At 41.1% G+C, this 15,608-nt stretch overlaps 1 protein-coding gene across 6 annotated transcripts; it reads right to left on the bottom strand.

The window, feature by feature from the left end:
* Nucleotides 1–12,259: 12,259 nt before the first annotated feature.
* On the bottom strand, nucleotides 12,260–14,932 carry LOC147886105 (inositol diphosphatase DSP1-like). 6 transcript variants are annotated; one of them, XM_087395137.1, is made up of 6 exons: nucleotides 14,583–14,932; nucleotides 13,462–13,555; nucleotides 12,994–13,051; nucleotides 12,811–12,854; nucleotides 12,673–12,708; nucleotides 12,277–12,555 (listed from the first exon to the last, which is right to left on the bottom strand). In XM_087395137.1, exons 1-6 carry the CDS (start codon nucleotides 14,804–14,806, stop codon nucleotides 12,406–12,408), a joined length of 606 nt encoding a protein of 201 aa, XP_087251263.1. In that variant the 5' UTR covers nucleotides 14,807–14,932; the 3' UTR covers nucleotides 12,277–12,405. The 6 variants fall into 6 exon arrangements, with proteins under 6 accessions (XP_087251264.1, XP_087251263.1, XP_087251262.1 ...); XM_087395139.1 differs by having other exon boundaries at nucleotides 12,314–12,565; nucleotides 14,583–14,931; XM_087395140.1 differs by having other exon boundaries at nucleotides 12,317–12,559; nucleotides 14,583–14,929.
* Between the last annotated feature and the right edge of the window lie 676 nt (nucleotides 14,933–15,608).

The following is a 15,608-nucleotide window of genomic DNA, read 5'->3' as shown; positions in this document are numbered from 1 at the left end:
AGAGACGCAAATGCATATGCATCAAGTTGTGGGCAAGCATTGTTGCAAAGTTGGTCGTGTGTCATTGTTGCCCTTAGAAGGACCACCAGAGATTTTGAGAGTTCCACTGCACGGACATGATGCTAGAAGCAGAATGTTTAAGAAAAACATTAGGGCTTATAATAGTGCCATGGCATTTGTTTCATTAGGAGCCCATATTGATTAAATGTCTTGTGGGAATGGAGCTATACAGAACTTTTGGGTCCATGGTAGTATGTATCACTGAGTTGGGAAATTTGTTACCCGATGAGGCTAGGCAAGAGATGCCATGTTTTGTACAGTCGTGTGTGTATGACACTGATCATGAACTAGAACACCGTTTGCATGGGATGCCTGGTTTGGATCCAGGCCTTTTGGAGTTGGTGCAAAGGATGATGCACGAGTGCAATCCATAGGGCATTGCATTGGTGGCTATCGGCAGGCAAGTGCTAAGAACAAATGCACATACAAACCTGAGGATGGTTATTTGTGAGAGCTGCTCCACGTCAAGGTAGTACTTGGCTGCTATGGCTTGCGAGGTTGCTGCAATCATCCTAGGACAAGGGGATGACTTCGATATTGAAAATCAGTACATTCAAATTTTTAACCGCAATGGGTTTGTGCATAGAATATCTAATAGGCACCGATCATACATGCCTCTCATATATGTTCTTTTGTTCCCTCAGGTGGAAGATGGCTGGCATCCATATATCCTATATAGTGATGTTCCTAATCACACACCATTGTACGAGATACGTGGACAGAGTTGTGTCACCCACCAGAGACAGTACTACCGATATCATTTACAAGTGAGATATGATACAAATGCATGTCTTTTACATGGGGGTAGATTGCAACAATACATGGTTGATGCCTATAATAGCATGGAAAAGTCTAGGTTGGTGTGAATACGAAATAACCAAGCTTCCCTACGTGCTAAAGTCTATCAAGGGTTGATGGACATGGTGAATATAGCTGATGGGACACGTACTGTGTTGGGCAATGCTACAGGGCATAGGGTTGTGTTGCCTCCTTCTTTTACGGGAGGGCCTCGGTATATGTGCCAGCTATACCAAGATGCGATGACAATTGATAAGAAAAGGGGAAAACCTGATTTATTCATTACATTCACCTATAATCCCAAATGGCCTGAAATATTTGTAGCATTGTTGCCATGACAAACTGTGCAAGCCGGCCAGATCTGATAGCCCGTGTGTTTTTTCAAAAGCATAAGGACACGATGCAATCAATTACAAAACATAATTTGTTTAGGAAGGTGGTTGGATACGTGGGTGTGATAGAGTTTCAAAAGAGAGGTCTGCCACACTCACACATATTGTTGATATTAGAAGGTGCCTTCAAACCCATGGAGATCGATCACTATGACCGATTAGTGTGTTTAGAGTTGCCAGATAAGGCAATGTTCTCGAAGTTGCATGAGATTATTGGGCAATGTAATGTCCATGGTTTGTGTGGTGCACTGAATCCATCAGCAGCTTGCATGGTTGATGTCATCGTTATCCACGTGCATTCTTGTAGACTACTATTATTGGCAATGATGGCTATCTTGTTTACATGCACCGTGATGATGGTAGAAAAATACAAGTGAAAGGGGTTGTGATTGATAATCGTTGGATTGTGCCATTTAATCCTTTCCTATATGCTCCACAATCACTATAGTTAAGTATTTGTATAATTATGTGTACAAAGGTCATGACGGAGCCATCATCAGGATGTAGCTAAGTCATGTAGGAGAGCAAAGGCATTTGCACAACACAATCGACGGTGGCATTGATGAGATTAGTAGTTACTCAAATGCACATTATGTGTCAGCATCAGAAGCATGTTGGCAGATTTATGAGTATGCCATGCACGATGAAAAACCAGATGTGCAAAGGTTGCAGGTTCATCTTCCAATGTGCAATAATGTCATATTTCGAGATGATATGACTTGCAAAATGTTGTGGGAAAGGAACAAAATCAAAAGACCATCCTCATAGAATGGTTCGCTTGAAATCAGTTGCAATATGACACATGCAACTTACTATATGGTGACTTGCCAAACAAGTTGGTTTGGAACAAAACTAGTAAGCGATGAATTAGAAGATAGAAGGGGAATACCATTGGTCAGATGTACAATATTTCCCCCTCAGATGGTAAGATCTACTTCATGTATATGCTTCTTAATGTGTGCACGGGATGCAAGTCCTTTGATGACCTACATACTTTTGACAGTCAAGTCTACCCTACTTTCAAGGCAGCATGCATAGCACAAGGATTGTTGGAGAGTGATGATGAATGGTTTGTGTGTATGCAAGAGGCTATGTTTTACCAAAATATTGCACAACTAAGACACATATCTGTCACATTTCTAGTTTTCTGTGAGCCAGTGTCTCCTGGACTTTTGTGTGAAAAATTTTTCGTTGAGCTTTTGGATGATTTTTTTCATATATTGGAATCAAATATGGGGAATTTAATTGGTCTTGGATAAAGAAGGCTATATTGCACTTGGAGCACATTCTTCAACAACATGGGTGAAGGTTGACTGAGTTTGACAGAATGCCTGTTGTTGATAGAACATTTTTGTCAGAAGCTGCAAATGGCTTATTGCAAGAAGAAAGAATGTTTGATTATGTGAAAGAAGAACAGACTGCCCAACGGATGGAAATGTCATTGAATCACTGCCAACGTGCTGCATTCGATCGGATTTTGCAAGGGTCTATGGAGCCAGTGGTGAGGTATTTTTTCTCGATGGTCTAGAAGGGTTAGGAAAGACCTTTCTCTACAATTGCTTGCTCTCTCGGTTGCATGGGGAGGGGCTCATCGCTTTGGCATGTGCATCTTCTAGGATAACAACATTCCTACTAGCCAATGGATGCATGGCACACTCATGATTAAAGATACCATTGGACCTGGATGGTACTAGCAGTTGCAATATTAAGGTTAATAGTCACCTCATAGATGTTTTGAATATGGCTAGGTTAATAATATGGGATGAGGCACCCATGACTCACTAGTTTACTTTTGAGGCACTAGACAGAACATTGTGAGATATCATGTCGAATGAGCAACTTTTTGGTGGGAACGGTGGTGTTGTTGGGGGGCGATTTTAGACAAGTCTTGCAAGTGCTTCCAAATGTAGGACGAGAGGACATTATCAATGCTACCTTATGCAACTCAAGGATTTGGGGTCGCACTACAGTATTGAAGTTGACACAAAATATACGAGTCCCTTGGAATGGTGATAATTGTGCCAAGCAAGAGTTCACACAATGGGTTTTGGACATTGGCAATGGGATAAATAGATGTACAAAAGAAGATACTGTTGTGATTGCATCGCAGATGCTTTTAGAGACAAAGCCCATGGAAGGCTTCATTGGATGGGTGTATATAGAGGGCTTGTAATTGCTTTGGATTGCATACCATACTTTCGAGAGCGTACTATTCTTGCACCTCGAAACATTGAGGTTGATGCAATTAATGCTACGGCATTGAAGGCAATACCCGATGAGGAAAGGGAGCACCTAAGCGTAGACTCAGTGGACAACTCGGGGAGATTCTTTTTTGTTTGCAGTCGAGTATCTGAACAGTCTGGATCTTGGTGGTGGATACACCCCCGCATCAATTGCTTTTGAAAAGGAATGCTCCTATAATTGTGTTGCACAATTTTGTTGCACAATTTGAATCCTCACCAGGGTCTATGCAATGGGACACGGTTGATATGCAAAGAGTTTCACATGGAAGTGTTAGAAGCTAGAATCATTACCAGTACCAATGCTAGTGATAGAATGTTCAATCCAAGTCTAGAAGCATTAACATAGCATTACACTACTTGCCTTTTATTGATAACTACAACAGATACGTTATCAAAGAAAACTCAAGTCTTTGATAGATTTAGACAATTCAAGAATCAAGGTACACATCTTGTACATTTTGTTTGATCAAGGATATGCATGTTTTGGAGGTAGGCAACACTCAGCAAAATTTTCTATGAGCAACATTTGCTACATGTTTAGAATGTTTTGAAGTAATTTTTAATAGATTCCTAGTAAAAGAGAGAAATGAATAAATTGAAAGATGTAATGCAAGACATGATTATATACCAAATCCAAGACAATGACATCACTCCAAGTCACTAATACAATATTTATCAATTGAAGTGCATTTAGATGATCAACCTGGCATCCAATCAATCAATCAACATTGTGGCATATAGATTATCAACTTGGTATCCAATCAATTGATTAATGTGGCATTGAATCAATCGATGGCATCCAATTATCATATCTCCACTCCACTCAGATTAGCCAGCCAAGAGATCTTCAACTCCGGATCCCTCTCACATTCCTTTAGTAGAGGTTGGATATGCCTGATTCCAAAGGGGGGAGATAGATCGGACATTCCGCAGTGGAGGCCGATCGCCCTTCTAGACATAGCATACAAGATCTTGGCTAAGGTCTTGAGTTTGTGTCTAAGACCCCACCTTCTAGTTATCATTCATGAGACGCAGACCGGTTTTGTCCAGGAACGTAGCATCCTCGATAATATCTTCACTTTTTGGGAGGCAGTGGACTGGGCTAGGGAGGAGGTGCAACTGCTCGCCGTTCTTCCTCTCAACTTCGAGAAGGCATATGATAGGGTAGAGTGGTCCTTCTTGGAAGTGACTATGCAGATACTTGGCTTCTTAGAGAGATGGATTAGAGGGGTATTAGCTCTTTATGTGGGCAGCTCCAGCCAGATGGTTAATTGGGGGCCACATGGGTGAGGCCTTCCCTCTTTCCCACTCAATGAGTCAGGGTTGCCCGTTGGCCCCTTATCTCCCTCTTTGCAGAGACCTTAGGATATTTTCTACATTCCTAGGACTTGGCTTCACAGGGATGCGGCTTTCGATCAGGTAAGAGGAGGAGCTCCTAGACTCTAAGTTCATAGATGACACAACGTTGTTCGTGGATGGCTCTGCAACCAATCTGGAGAGTGTCAAAGGGGCCCTATCCATTTATTGCGAGGCTTCTAGAGCTCACATAATTGGACCAAATCTATCAGTTTCTTTGTAGGCACGGAGGAGATCCATGAGGTTCGAGATTGGGGAGCTAATTTTGGCTTTTGTGGATCCCAAGAGGGGAGATGGCAAGATACCTAGGCTACCAGGTAGGCATTAAATTTTGGCATAGCATCAGTTCAGCCAGATCCTAGAGAGTGTGTGTTAGGTGGAAGCTCTTGTATTGGAGCTTTGCCAAACTCTCACTAACAGGATTGAGCACTATTGTTGAACCAAGTACTTGTAGACAAAGCCTGGTACATTGCCTCATGTTCGTGTTTTCATCGGGCTACATAGGGCAGCTACGATGCTTAGCGTGAAACTTCCTCTGGTCTGGATTGGATGTCTTTCGCAACACCAGAGCCAGGGTGGCCTGGAAGACAGTGATTTTGACCCAGGTGCAGGGTGGATTGGGTATTATTAATCTAGAGATGTTAGGACAGAGCCCTTTTGGGCAAGTTGGTAGTGAGAGGCCTCACCCCAGGAGCAGAACCCTGGAAGCTCCTACTCCATTGGGGGCTTCTTGGGAATATTCTGTACACAGGTGGTGGTTAGTGGCAGCAGTCCTACAGGTGGATCTTCTCTGAGGCTCCTTTGATAGGGAAGGGTTCCCCATTGATGAGGAGTCTCTATCGAGTGTGGTAGAGATTGGCGAGAGGACTCATAAGGGCTAGACCGTCTTGTAGGAGGAGTTTGGGAGATAGCCCGTTGATTTAGCACTCGAAGATCAGAGATTTGGAGGTATGCATGCTTGGGCAACAGACTCACATTGGATGGGCACAATGGGATAGTGGACCGGCTAGATCCTTTGGGGCATGGAGGCGACTTCCTTGAGAGCCAGAGGCTCATAGATAGCAAGCTCTCTCTCACCTCTGAGGAGTAGATACTAGGATGCTGGAGATTGAGGCAGCAATCTTGAAGTCATGGTGGGAGGGATTGTGGAGTCCTTGGACCCCCCACTACTGGTTAGGATAGTTCTCACGCACAGGGGCACCACTTCGAATACACTTCTTTCAAGATCCCTCGAATCCTACCAGTCTCGTTTTTATGGGGTGGGACCGAGAGGCTCGTTGCACACAATTAGAGTTGGAGGATGAGGCAGAGGCAAACATGGAAGACCTAGAGTGGTAGCCAGTCAGGATAGTGGGTCAAATGGGCAAGACTTGGTACATTGTCTCCTCCATAGTCTTATCGACCCTAGAGGGTGCAATGTGGTGCTTATGGATTTGGGAGGGCAAACCCTTATGTGACATTTAATGGGATCCAACAGAGTGGTATTGGCCCGCTCGCATAGGCATTGGTATGACCTCCAAAACACTTAGCGTGTTGTTTCAACATTTCCATGTTTGCTGCAATATTTGCTAGATAACAATGCCTCTATTTGGCTGCTTGATGTGGTAGACATGTGGGTGTGTGAACAAGGACCATGTCTCTTTCCAACTAGGACACGAATGGGACCATAGAGTCCTTCCACAACACATTGAAGTCCAAGTTCCTGACTGGGAAGAGAACCATGTATGGTAGGCGTGTTGATTGGCTGATACATAAGTTGTTCACTGTTTTCTTGCCATATTTTTGGTATGTGGACATGCTGAAAAGAAGTGGTTTCAGAAAGAACAATGTAGTAGAGGATGTTGTGGAGCATTACCTTGATGGAGCTACACTAATGCAACCTAGATCGGTTATTTTGTCTTCAAGTAAAATCTTTATTTGGGTTCTCATATAGACCCTATGTGTCAAATGGGTTGGATGCTCCTACTTAAAGGGGAAGAGACATGGCACTTTTGGAATCTACAAACAAATACATGATGAGGGAATGGGAAGAATGTTTTAACAAGTGGAATGTCACAAACGCATAGACCACATATTTCTTTTGTGAAAAGGCATGCTCTATGGTTTTTATCCCTTCGAGATAGCTACATGTTATGTTACATTGGTATTTGTGGCTCCATTGTTACTACAGAGAGCATTTTTTGCATGCCCATCTTTTAGGATAAGCATAGGAGATTACATCTAGAGGATGATATGCCATCAGGGAGGCATGCGGAGCCCATTGTGAGTGATTTATATGGATGGGCCATCCCACAACTGCATTAGAGAATTTATAAGAATGGTGGAAGATAAGATGAAGAATGATAGTGATGATTCAAGTAAAATGATCAATTTTAGTACAAATAGAGGTCGAAAGGTAGGGATGAAATATTTTGAGTATAGAGGTACTTCACATTTTGAAAAACAACCACAAGGTGGTAAAGATTGTGAAGACCCTATGCATGATTCCACATTGCCTTGGAGCTGTTGGAGACAATATGTATACTATTCATATAACTCAAAGGTTCTTCATTATTTGCAAGGCATGCTATAATAGAACTAAGCAAAATAAGGTTTCCCATAAGCCTTGAATGTGGCCTTAATATCCTATGGTTTCATAAGTTTGGTGTTCCATGGTCTCTAAACTAGCAAATTGTTCTGATTTTCCTTATCAATCAAATGGGTATTCACCCAACTTTTTAATTTTAATTGTAGATCTCACACAAATTTTTTAAGAAAATGTAAAAGCCCTAGTGGGCCATCTATGGCAAGTGTCATTAAGTCATATATGATTAGCTAAGTCATATGAGCTTCTTCATAGATTTTATGGGTTTACACATGCTATAGCTATGTATTTACTATGGCCACACATGATATCATTTAGGGCATGTCAAGCCTTAGTAAAGGCCCAATAAAGGCTTTAATATTTTTTATTTCTTAGCTAAGATGAAAAGTGTCACTAAGGTGAAGAATTTAATATCAATGGGCATATTGGGTATAATATGTAACTCTAAATATTTGATCTATGTCTTCATGTGTTTGGCAACAAGAATTTCAACTTCTTCAAATATTTTCAAAGCAACCAATGTAAATGTGTATCTATTCTTGTTTTTGGGGGATCTTTTTGGCGAGCGTGCAAAAAATGGCAAGCGCACTCTCTCTCTCTCTCTCTCTCTCTCTCTCTCTCTCCCCCCCCAGCCACTTTTCTCAATGAATCTCCTGTTCTCCCACCTTCTCTCCCACTTTCCTCCATGACTCTCTCTCTCTCTCTCTCTCTCTCTCTCCCTCCTAGCCACTTTTCTCCATGACTCTGCTGCTCTCCCACCTTTTATCCCACTTTCCTCCATGACTCTCTCTCTCTCTCTCCCCCCCCCCCAAAATGAACATTGCTTTTTGGAAAAACAAAGAACATCTTTTATTTTTAGAATTGACAACTTTCATAAACACTCCCATATACACATCTCTTTCACCCATTTAATCCTTAGAATTAATTTTTAACATTATTTGTGAAAAAGCATAGAACACCGTTTAATCTTTAGAATTAAAGTTTTCACATTGTTAATAAACACTCCCATATACACATTGCTACACAAAATGAAGCTTGCTATATCCTAAAGTGTTAGTATGCAAGTTTTATTATATAAGCTGCTAGCTATGGGTTCCTCTGTCTCTAGCACTACACTTTTCACATTGATGGCAACGAAATGTGACCAATAAGCTCCCAGTGCCATGCAAGCCAATTCCCATTTGACTCTTACGCAATGTAGATGGAGGTCAATACATGCATGCACCTCATACCAACAAGAAGGTCCACTACCATATCACTTGGCACTGTGAATCTCTCCAAGAGGAACCTTGCTTCATTATCCTGTCCATGAAAAGACATACATAGTTGAGGGCCAAAAAGACAAAAGTTGGTCGCAAAGAGGAATTTTTCACTACGAGATCTGCACGATGTAAGATCCCCATTAAATACATTCAAAATGCACCTAGCGGTAGATGATGGCAATGTTAAGAAAGGAATTATGTGACATAGCTAAGCCCACTGATAAAACATTGTAAGCTAGTCTAACCTGTGAGAAGTTCCTACGTAGTAGTTGGTCCTAGTCCTACTAAGGCCTTAAGATAGCTTTAATGATCCATGTAGTAGAGAGGCAAACTGTTGAACATCAACCACCCCTAGCCCTCCTTCTTCTTTAGGTTTGGCACAAAAATTCCATCTAACCTTAGCTATTCTTTTCTTGTTATTGTCCCCTCCCCAAAGAAAAGACATGCATATCTTAATGAGTTTTTCCAATCCAGAAATAGAAGGGCACAAGTATGAAAGGTAAAAACCAGCAATAGGTAAATGCAATAGTTTAAAACCATCCTCCTTCCTACAAGGTGTGCTTTAAATCCTCTCCATTTGTCAATCTTTGTTTTGAATCTCTCTAGGAACCAATCCCACCTATCCTTCATGTTGGCCTCAAAACCCATTGGTATTCCTAACAGTCTGAAAACCTTGTCCTTCTGGATCTTGTGGCAACCTAAGTCCTTAAGCGAAGGCTACTTTTTGCTATGAAAGTGGCATGCCCTATTTTGGTATGATTGATCAACAAGCTACAAGCATTAAAAAAATTCTCCAAGCAATCTTTGATGCCTCTCTAGGTGTTTCTAGGTGTCAAATTTAGTGTCATCAACAAATTGTCTCCTTATTACCCCTTTTTGGGATCAGCGTAATGCTGCCCTAGTTATGTGCTCTAGAAGTTGATTTCTTGCCAGAGGAGAAGCAAATATATCCTAACGTCTTTCCAAAAGACTTTAAAAAGCTCTATGAGTAGGCCATCCTCACTTGGAGTTTTTCCATCTACCATACTGGCCACATCCTCTTTGAGCTCTTTGAAAGTGAGAGGACCATCAAGATGGAGCTTTTCAAAACCATGCACATCCCTTCTAGCTTGTTGATACACTGCTCCTGCCCTTATGCCTTCCTCTGTGCATTCTATAAAAATAGAGAGAAGTCCCTGATAATGTTGAAAAATCACATTGATATTTTCCTCTATTGAATTATCTTTTGAGAGGTCTCCTTTAATCACTAAAGGAATGTCCCTATTGGTGTTTTTTCCATCGTATGAATATTTTCCTCTATTGAATTAATCCTTTGAGAGGTATTCTTTAATCACTAAAGGAATGTCCCTATTGGAATTTTTTCCATCGTATGAACTTGAAGGTCTCCTTTTTGGGCCTATCAATTCTGCCTGACCCCAGTAGTCCCTAAAATATACCTTGGAATCATTCATTCTTATTTGTTCTTGCACCCTGAGGTCTCTTTTGGCTCTTATAAGTGCTTCTTGAGCCTCTAAGTTCCCTTGTCTGGCCTATCCTTCAAACCTCTCTAGTTTTTAGTTGATTTTGTCCATCATTCTAGCTCTAATGATTGCCCTGTTTTTTATCCTTTGAGGTCTTTTTTGGCTCTTCTAAGTGCTTCTTGAGCCTCTAAGTTCCCTTGTCTGGCCTATCCTTCAAACCTCTCTATATCCTACTTGAAGGGAGGCATAGTTCAAAGAAGAGGTGTGATGTGTCTAAGACTCCGTATACATACTATCCATCTCTAAAAAGAATACTAATGCCAATGCAAATCACAGAATTTATGGACCTTGCAAATATAGCTATGTAAGGGGTGGATTTGTGGTATTGCCTCCTACATGAAGATCAATTATGTCTTTGGTGTCTCTCTTCTTAAATGACAAAGGACCTAATATGCATGTACTAGAAGAAGACCACCTATGGATGAGGAAGGCTCAAGCTCAAACTTACCAGGAGACATACCTCGCTAGCTAGATTGGAGAGAGAGTGCTCCCTAGCATATTGCTAGTGTCTTGACATGAAGTCGCTTCTCTTTGATTCCCTAGTAACATTAACAACGTGGTAGATCTTAGAGATTGAGTGGGTTGGCTTCAAGAGGTGGAGGCAATGATGCTTTTATCCTTGTTAAGCCTCTCGGCTGCTCTCCACATCATTTGCCACACAAGCCTTGTAACAGAGTGACAAGCCTTGTAATAGATTGGATATATATTGTAGTTCTATACCCACCGACAATTCAAATTGTAGTTGATTCAGATAGTGGACTCACACAATCATTTTCTTTGATGGCAATAGTTATATCACTCTCTCTAGAAATCCATGTTTCTTTGCTTGTATCAACATTTTTTAATACGTTATCCCTTTGCTGAAGCACCGTTGCAAAAGGACAGAATTGATCTTTAATTTGTAAGAATGAAGTATCAAGCTGCCGAAATGTTAACGAAATCTATTTGGACAGATAATTTAAATACTCCAAGTTTAACCTAAGACTGGTTCCGTGCCAACTAAGGAGCGCTACAAATCAATGCTCATTGTTACACAATGCTATGCCAATACATCTGCCTCCGATAGAGCTGCAAGATTTCGTTCATTTCCAATGTTAATTCTGAAGTGAATCTAAAATTCTAAGACTCTAATTTGCATTTTTGGTTTTTTCTAATCTGATGGAAAGACATTTAGGGTACAATCATAATTGAACCCTATCCCATGCCTCTCCCCTTACGTCTCAGCTCAGCCTTAGACTCTTCACTGCCCTTGCTTCTGCACACTGCTAACTGGCCACTACTTCTTTGAGCACCGACCGCACCCATGTCAGTTCACCATCAATAAATGTGGGTCTCCCATACTTCATACTCTTCACATAATGAAGAGGCATTTCAAGTTGCTTTTTAACCTTCCTTGTCCTGCCAGCAGCCTGTCCAGTGGTTCACGCACATACAAAGAAAATGGTGGGCCAATTTGGCAAAATACTGGAATTACCAAGGAAAATGAGAACCCATGAATACTATTACTTCAGACTGGGATCCTATCTGATGTGCGATTAGCCATCTCTCTCTCTCTCTCTCTCTCTCACACACACACACACACACACACACACACACACATGCACGCGTGCACACATTGATCTGCCTAGAAAGTTACAGACTCCTCTACAAGATTATTTAGAAAGGACAAAGCCCTCCATGTAAGGAAAATCGATTTAGAAGCTTCAAAAACTTCTCCCAGCATGATGCATCATCCAATCAGCACGCTATATTAAAGCTTGAGCTTCCATAAAGACATCATACATATTTGAAGCCCGTTCAAAAAGCAACCTAGGTCCTATAGGGGTCCTATGTCCTTTCTAAGCTACACTACTGAGCTCCTTTTGAATGCTGCAAACTAAAGCAACGGGAAAAAATAGAATGAAAATCCAATCATAAATACCATAAAGAGCCCAATCTCTTTACTTGCTACAATGACCTACCTGTATTTTCTGAAGTTGATCAGGGACCTCTCCTGCAACGTCTGTGATTTCAAGTTGCAATGATAAACTCTACCGTTGTTAAAAGAAAAGAATGAATGGTCTTACCTTTGTATCTTCAACGAAAGATATTTAAGTATTACGCTTACGTGAAAAAGGTTATCCAAAAATGTACATATTAGTGCACTCTGGTTTCTTCAAGTCCATATACTTCTACATGGTAGATAGATAATTATCTTGAAACTTGCTGTGAGTTGCATGCAGACACACCACCCTGCTCATCAGATGAAGAACTTTCTGGATAGTTATAAGTAGCCGAATGAACCCGGACAAGATGTTTCTTGCACTGACAGGTACACGTGCATGTCCAGCTTGACCCGTTCTTTCTGAAACTTGACACATCAAACAGTTCAATGAATTGCTGGTCCAAAACTCTTGCTTTTGTTGCAGCAAAACGTTGATATTCATCAAAAATGGATGTCAAAGAAAAGTTCTGTACTTTCCGGAGACAGCCAACCAGGCATCCTGTTCGATGCTGCAAGTAAGACCTCCATCATGAGAATCTGATGAGCTAGCACTCGCTCTACTGCTTTCAGAGAGAATACAAAAAGAAAATGGGCAAGTTACTAACTAGTACCTTTCCTTTATTGCAGTGGATCAACACAGGATGATTCTTTTTATCTGTAACAGATTCAAACACGCTCTCATAAGTTTTTGAGGTCAAGGCTTTTCAGGACCTTGCTTTGATTTCAAACCAAAAACCTCCTCCTGTGTGACAATTCGATCCTTGCAGCTTAACAAGTGGAGCATCATTACCTACCCAGTACAACTTTTAGAGCTTCTCTAATCACATTGTCTGGAATCTCCACAAAGGGTTCCTGGCATTCACAAAAACTTGTGAAACAATAAGAACTAGACCTGATATGTTTATCGGTTTTGACCTGGAGTCCTTAACTTGAACTACGATTCCACAGCTTAAATAGTATGACTCACAGATTGCTAGCCTTAACGCGATGGCATTATTAGAATCCAACAATGAATGGTTGATGTAAGATGATATAATCTCCAATAACCAAACATCCAGATATTGCATCCACTCACATACACAAGAAAAGCTTTCAGTGCATCTGAAGACCGAAAAATGTCCTAATTATCACTACATAGCACTAATACATGCGCTGAGTTTCTTATATGAGGCAGATGCATATCGGAACAAGGTAATGGAGCGACAAACTTGTAGAACACTGATTGGACTCGTAGAAATGTAAACCGGCCAAGAGCTTCTAACCTTTGTTCCTTCTATGCCGTAATGAAAAAGTTTAATATTGTGCATGTTTAAAAACTCCATATGAAGCTCTGGATAGGGCTCCGGGCAAAGATAGCTGCAATCCACAGCAGGAAAATTAATAGATATGAATGAAACATATTTTAAAAACACAAAAGAAGACGATAGTTCTTAAGATACATAAACAATGTGGCCTGCCCATATTTTCAAGCGACCCACAAAAGATTTAAGAGCCACATAAAAGTTGGTCCACCAAACCTCAAATACCAGTCTCTCGGGAGTCCCTTGTTCTCTTTTTAAGTAAAACTGTAAGCACAACAGTTGTTTGATCACATGAACTAACAGGCATTTGCTTTGGCTTTCTTTTCAAGTACCACGATATATGTGTGGATTATCAATCCCTTTCTGCTTTGTTAAGTCATCAGGCGCCTCTCTCTCTCTCTCTCTCTCTCTCCCTCTCTCTCTCTTTCTCTCTCTCTCACACACACACACACACACATTTTCACTAAACCTTCTTCGAGACGACCTTTGGAGATTGAATCTAAAAATAATTCGCTCATAGAGCATCAAGACAGCATCTTATATTTCGAAGCTCAAAACCAAACTCGCACCTACCTAGAAGTACCCATTCAGTCATTGTACAAAGCCTTGAAGCAGCAAACATGAAATAGAACCCTGATGAACAATATGAACTCGTACATACTCAATCTATCGATCCAAATTACTGGGCGCATATGTTTGGCGGAGGAGGCTCAATTGGCGATATTCATATATAGTTACTCTAGTTTGCCTACGGAGGCATCTTTGTACTCAACCATATCTTAAAAGAGACGCCAGACTGTGTTTCTGAATGTCAGTTTCGTGCGATCAAATTACAAGTTTAGTTACGGCAATTGAAACTGAACATCGGTGCATTAATTCGATCGTAAGGCGACCCTTTAAACTAATCTTGCGCCTCTTCAGGCATTTCCTCTAGCAGGCCGACTAAGCATTATAGTGAGAAGGTGATCTGGCCATGTTTGGAGTATAGTAAAAACTTGACGATTCCAGTAAGTGCCGCTCAACAAGACTGGAAAACGTCATTGTATTACATATACTAAATACACATGCGGCAGGACACGTACACTATAGAGCGTAGCTGAAGTGTGTGTAGGAAAGGAAAGTTGTTCCTGTGTGGATATCCAGATCTAAAGACCCCGTCATCAACCATGGAGAAGTTTAGAGGAGGGATAAGAAATCCAGCTGCGTCCGATTCTTGCGATACCATGTCTGCAGAATTTTCGTCTGATTCTTCCGATCCCATGTGTGCTCGCTTCCCATGACAAGCGCAGCAGCGGAAACTCGTCATGGGCGCGGGTCGACGCTGAGCTTCATGAGCACACGGCGACAGCCGGTGCAGCTTCGGACATTCCAGGGATATTCTTGTGTGTAAAAAGGTCAAGGTTTGACCCCGTGCGGACAGATTCTAGCATCCAGTGAAACGAATGTCTAGTACTTGGGTTACTAGTATATTCATGGATGGCAAGTGGCTTTTCCCACAATCCTACCATCACTCGTATAACTACACAAAACTATGGCAAGGTAAGCGTTGGAAAATGCAACCACATGGGGGTACCTCCATTTGAAACTTCTAAGAGTAGGTGACCAAGACATCATGGGAAAATTTTGGGAGTGGGAAGATAAAATCATCCATCATGGTTGTACGATTGCTTTTATCCCTCTTTGGCATCCAACGTCCAAGATAAAAAATACATGCTAAATCTCTCATTAAATTGGCAACAATCATGGAGGTATCAATTCTTATCAATTGCGCTAGGGAAAAGTGTAGAATTTCTTTTAACATGTAAAACTCATGATCCAAAACAAACAAATACAATATATATCTTTGATAGGTGAATTTCAAGACATAAAATGGTTTTGTCTCATATGACCACATGCCAATCTCACTTGTTACACCAAGAAACTTGGCAAAATATTCAAAGGCAAGTGTTTTGGATGGTAGCACATAGAAACTTATCCAAAGATTGTAGAGGCATTATGTTTTTAAAGGGAAAATATCACCTTTGATTACAATTCAACCATATTGCAACATGTGTGGACCCTACAATGGGTCATGTGTAAGCACAGTCTGTTTTTTGTTTCAAAAATAA

Source organism: Dipteris shenzhenensis, chromosome 24 (assembly GCF_047967505.1).
Source record: "Dipteris shenzhenensis isolate YYH24624 ecotype China chromosome 24, Dip_SZ_1.0, whole genome shotgun sequence".
Lineage (NCBI taxonomy): Eukaryota > Viridiplantae > Streptophyta > Polypodiopsida > Gleicheniales > Dipteridaceae > Dipteris > Dipteris shenzhenensis.
This window is presented reverse-complemented; position numbering and strand designations above follow the sequence as displayed.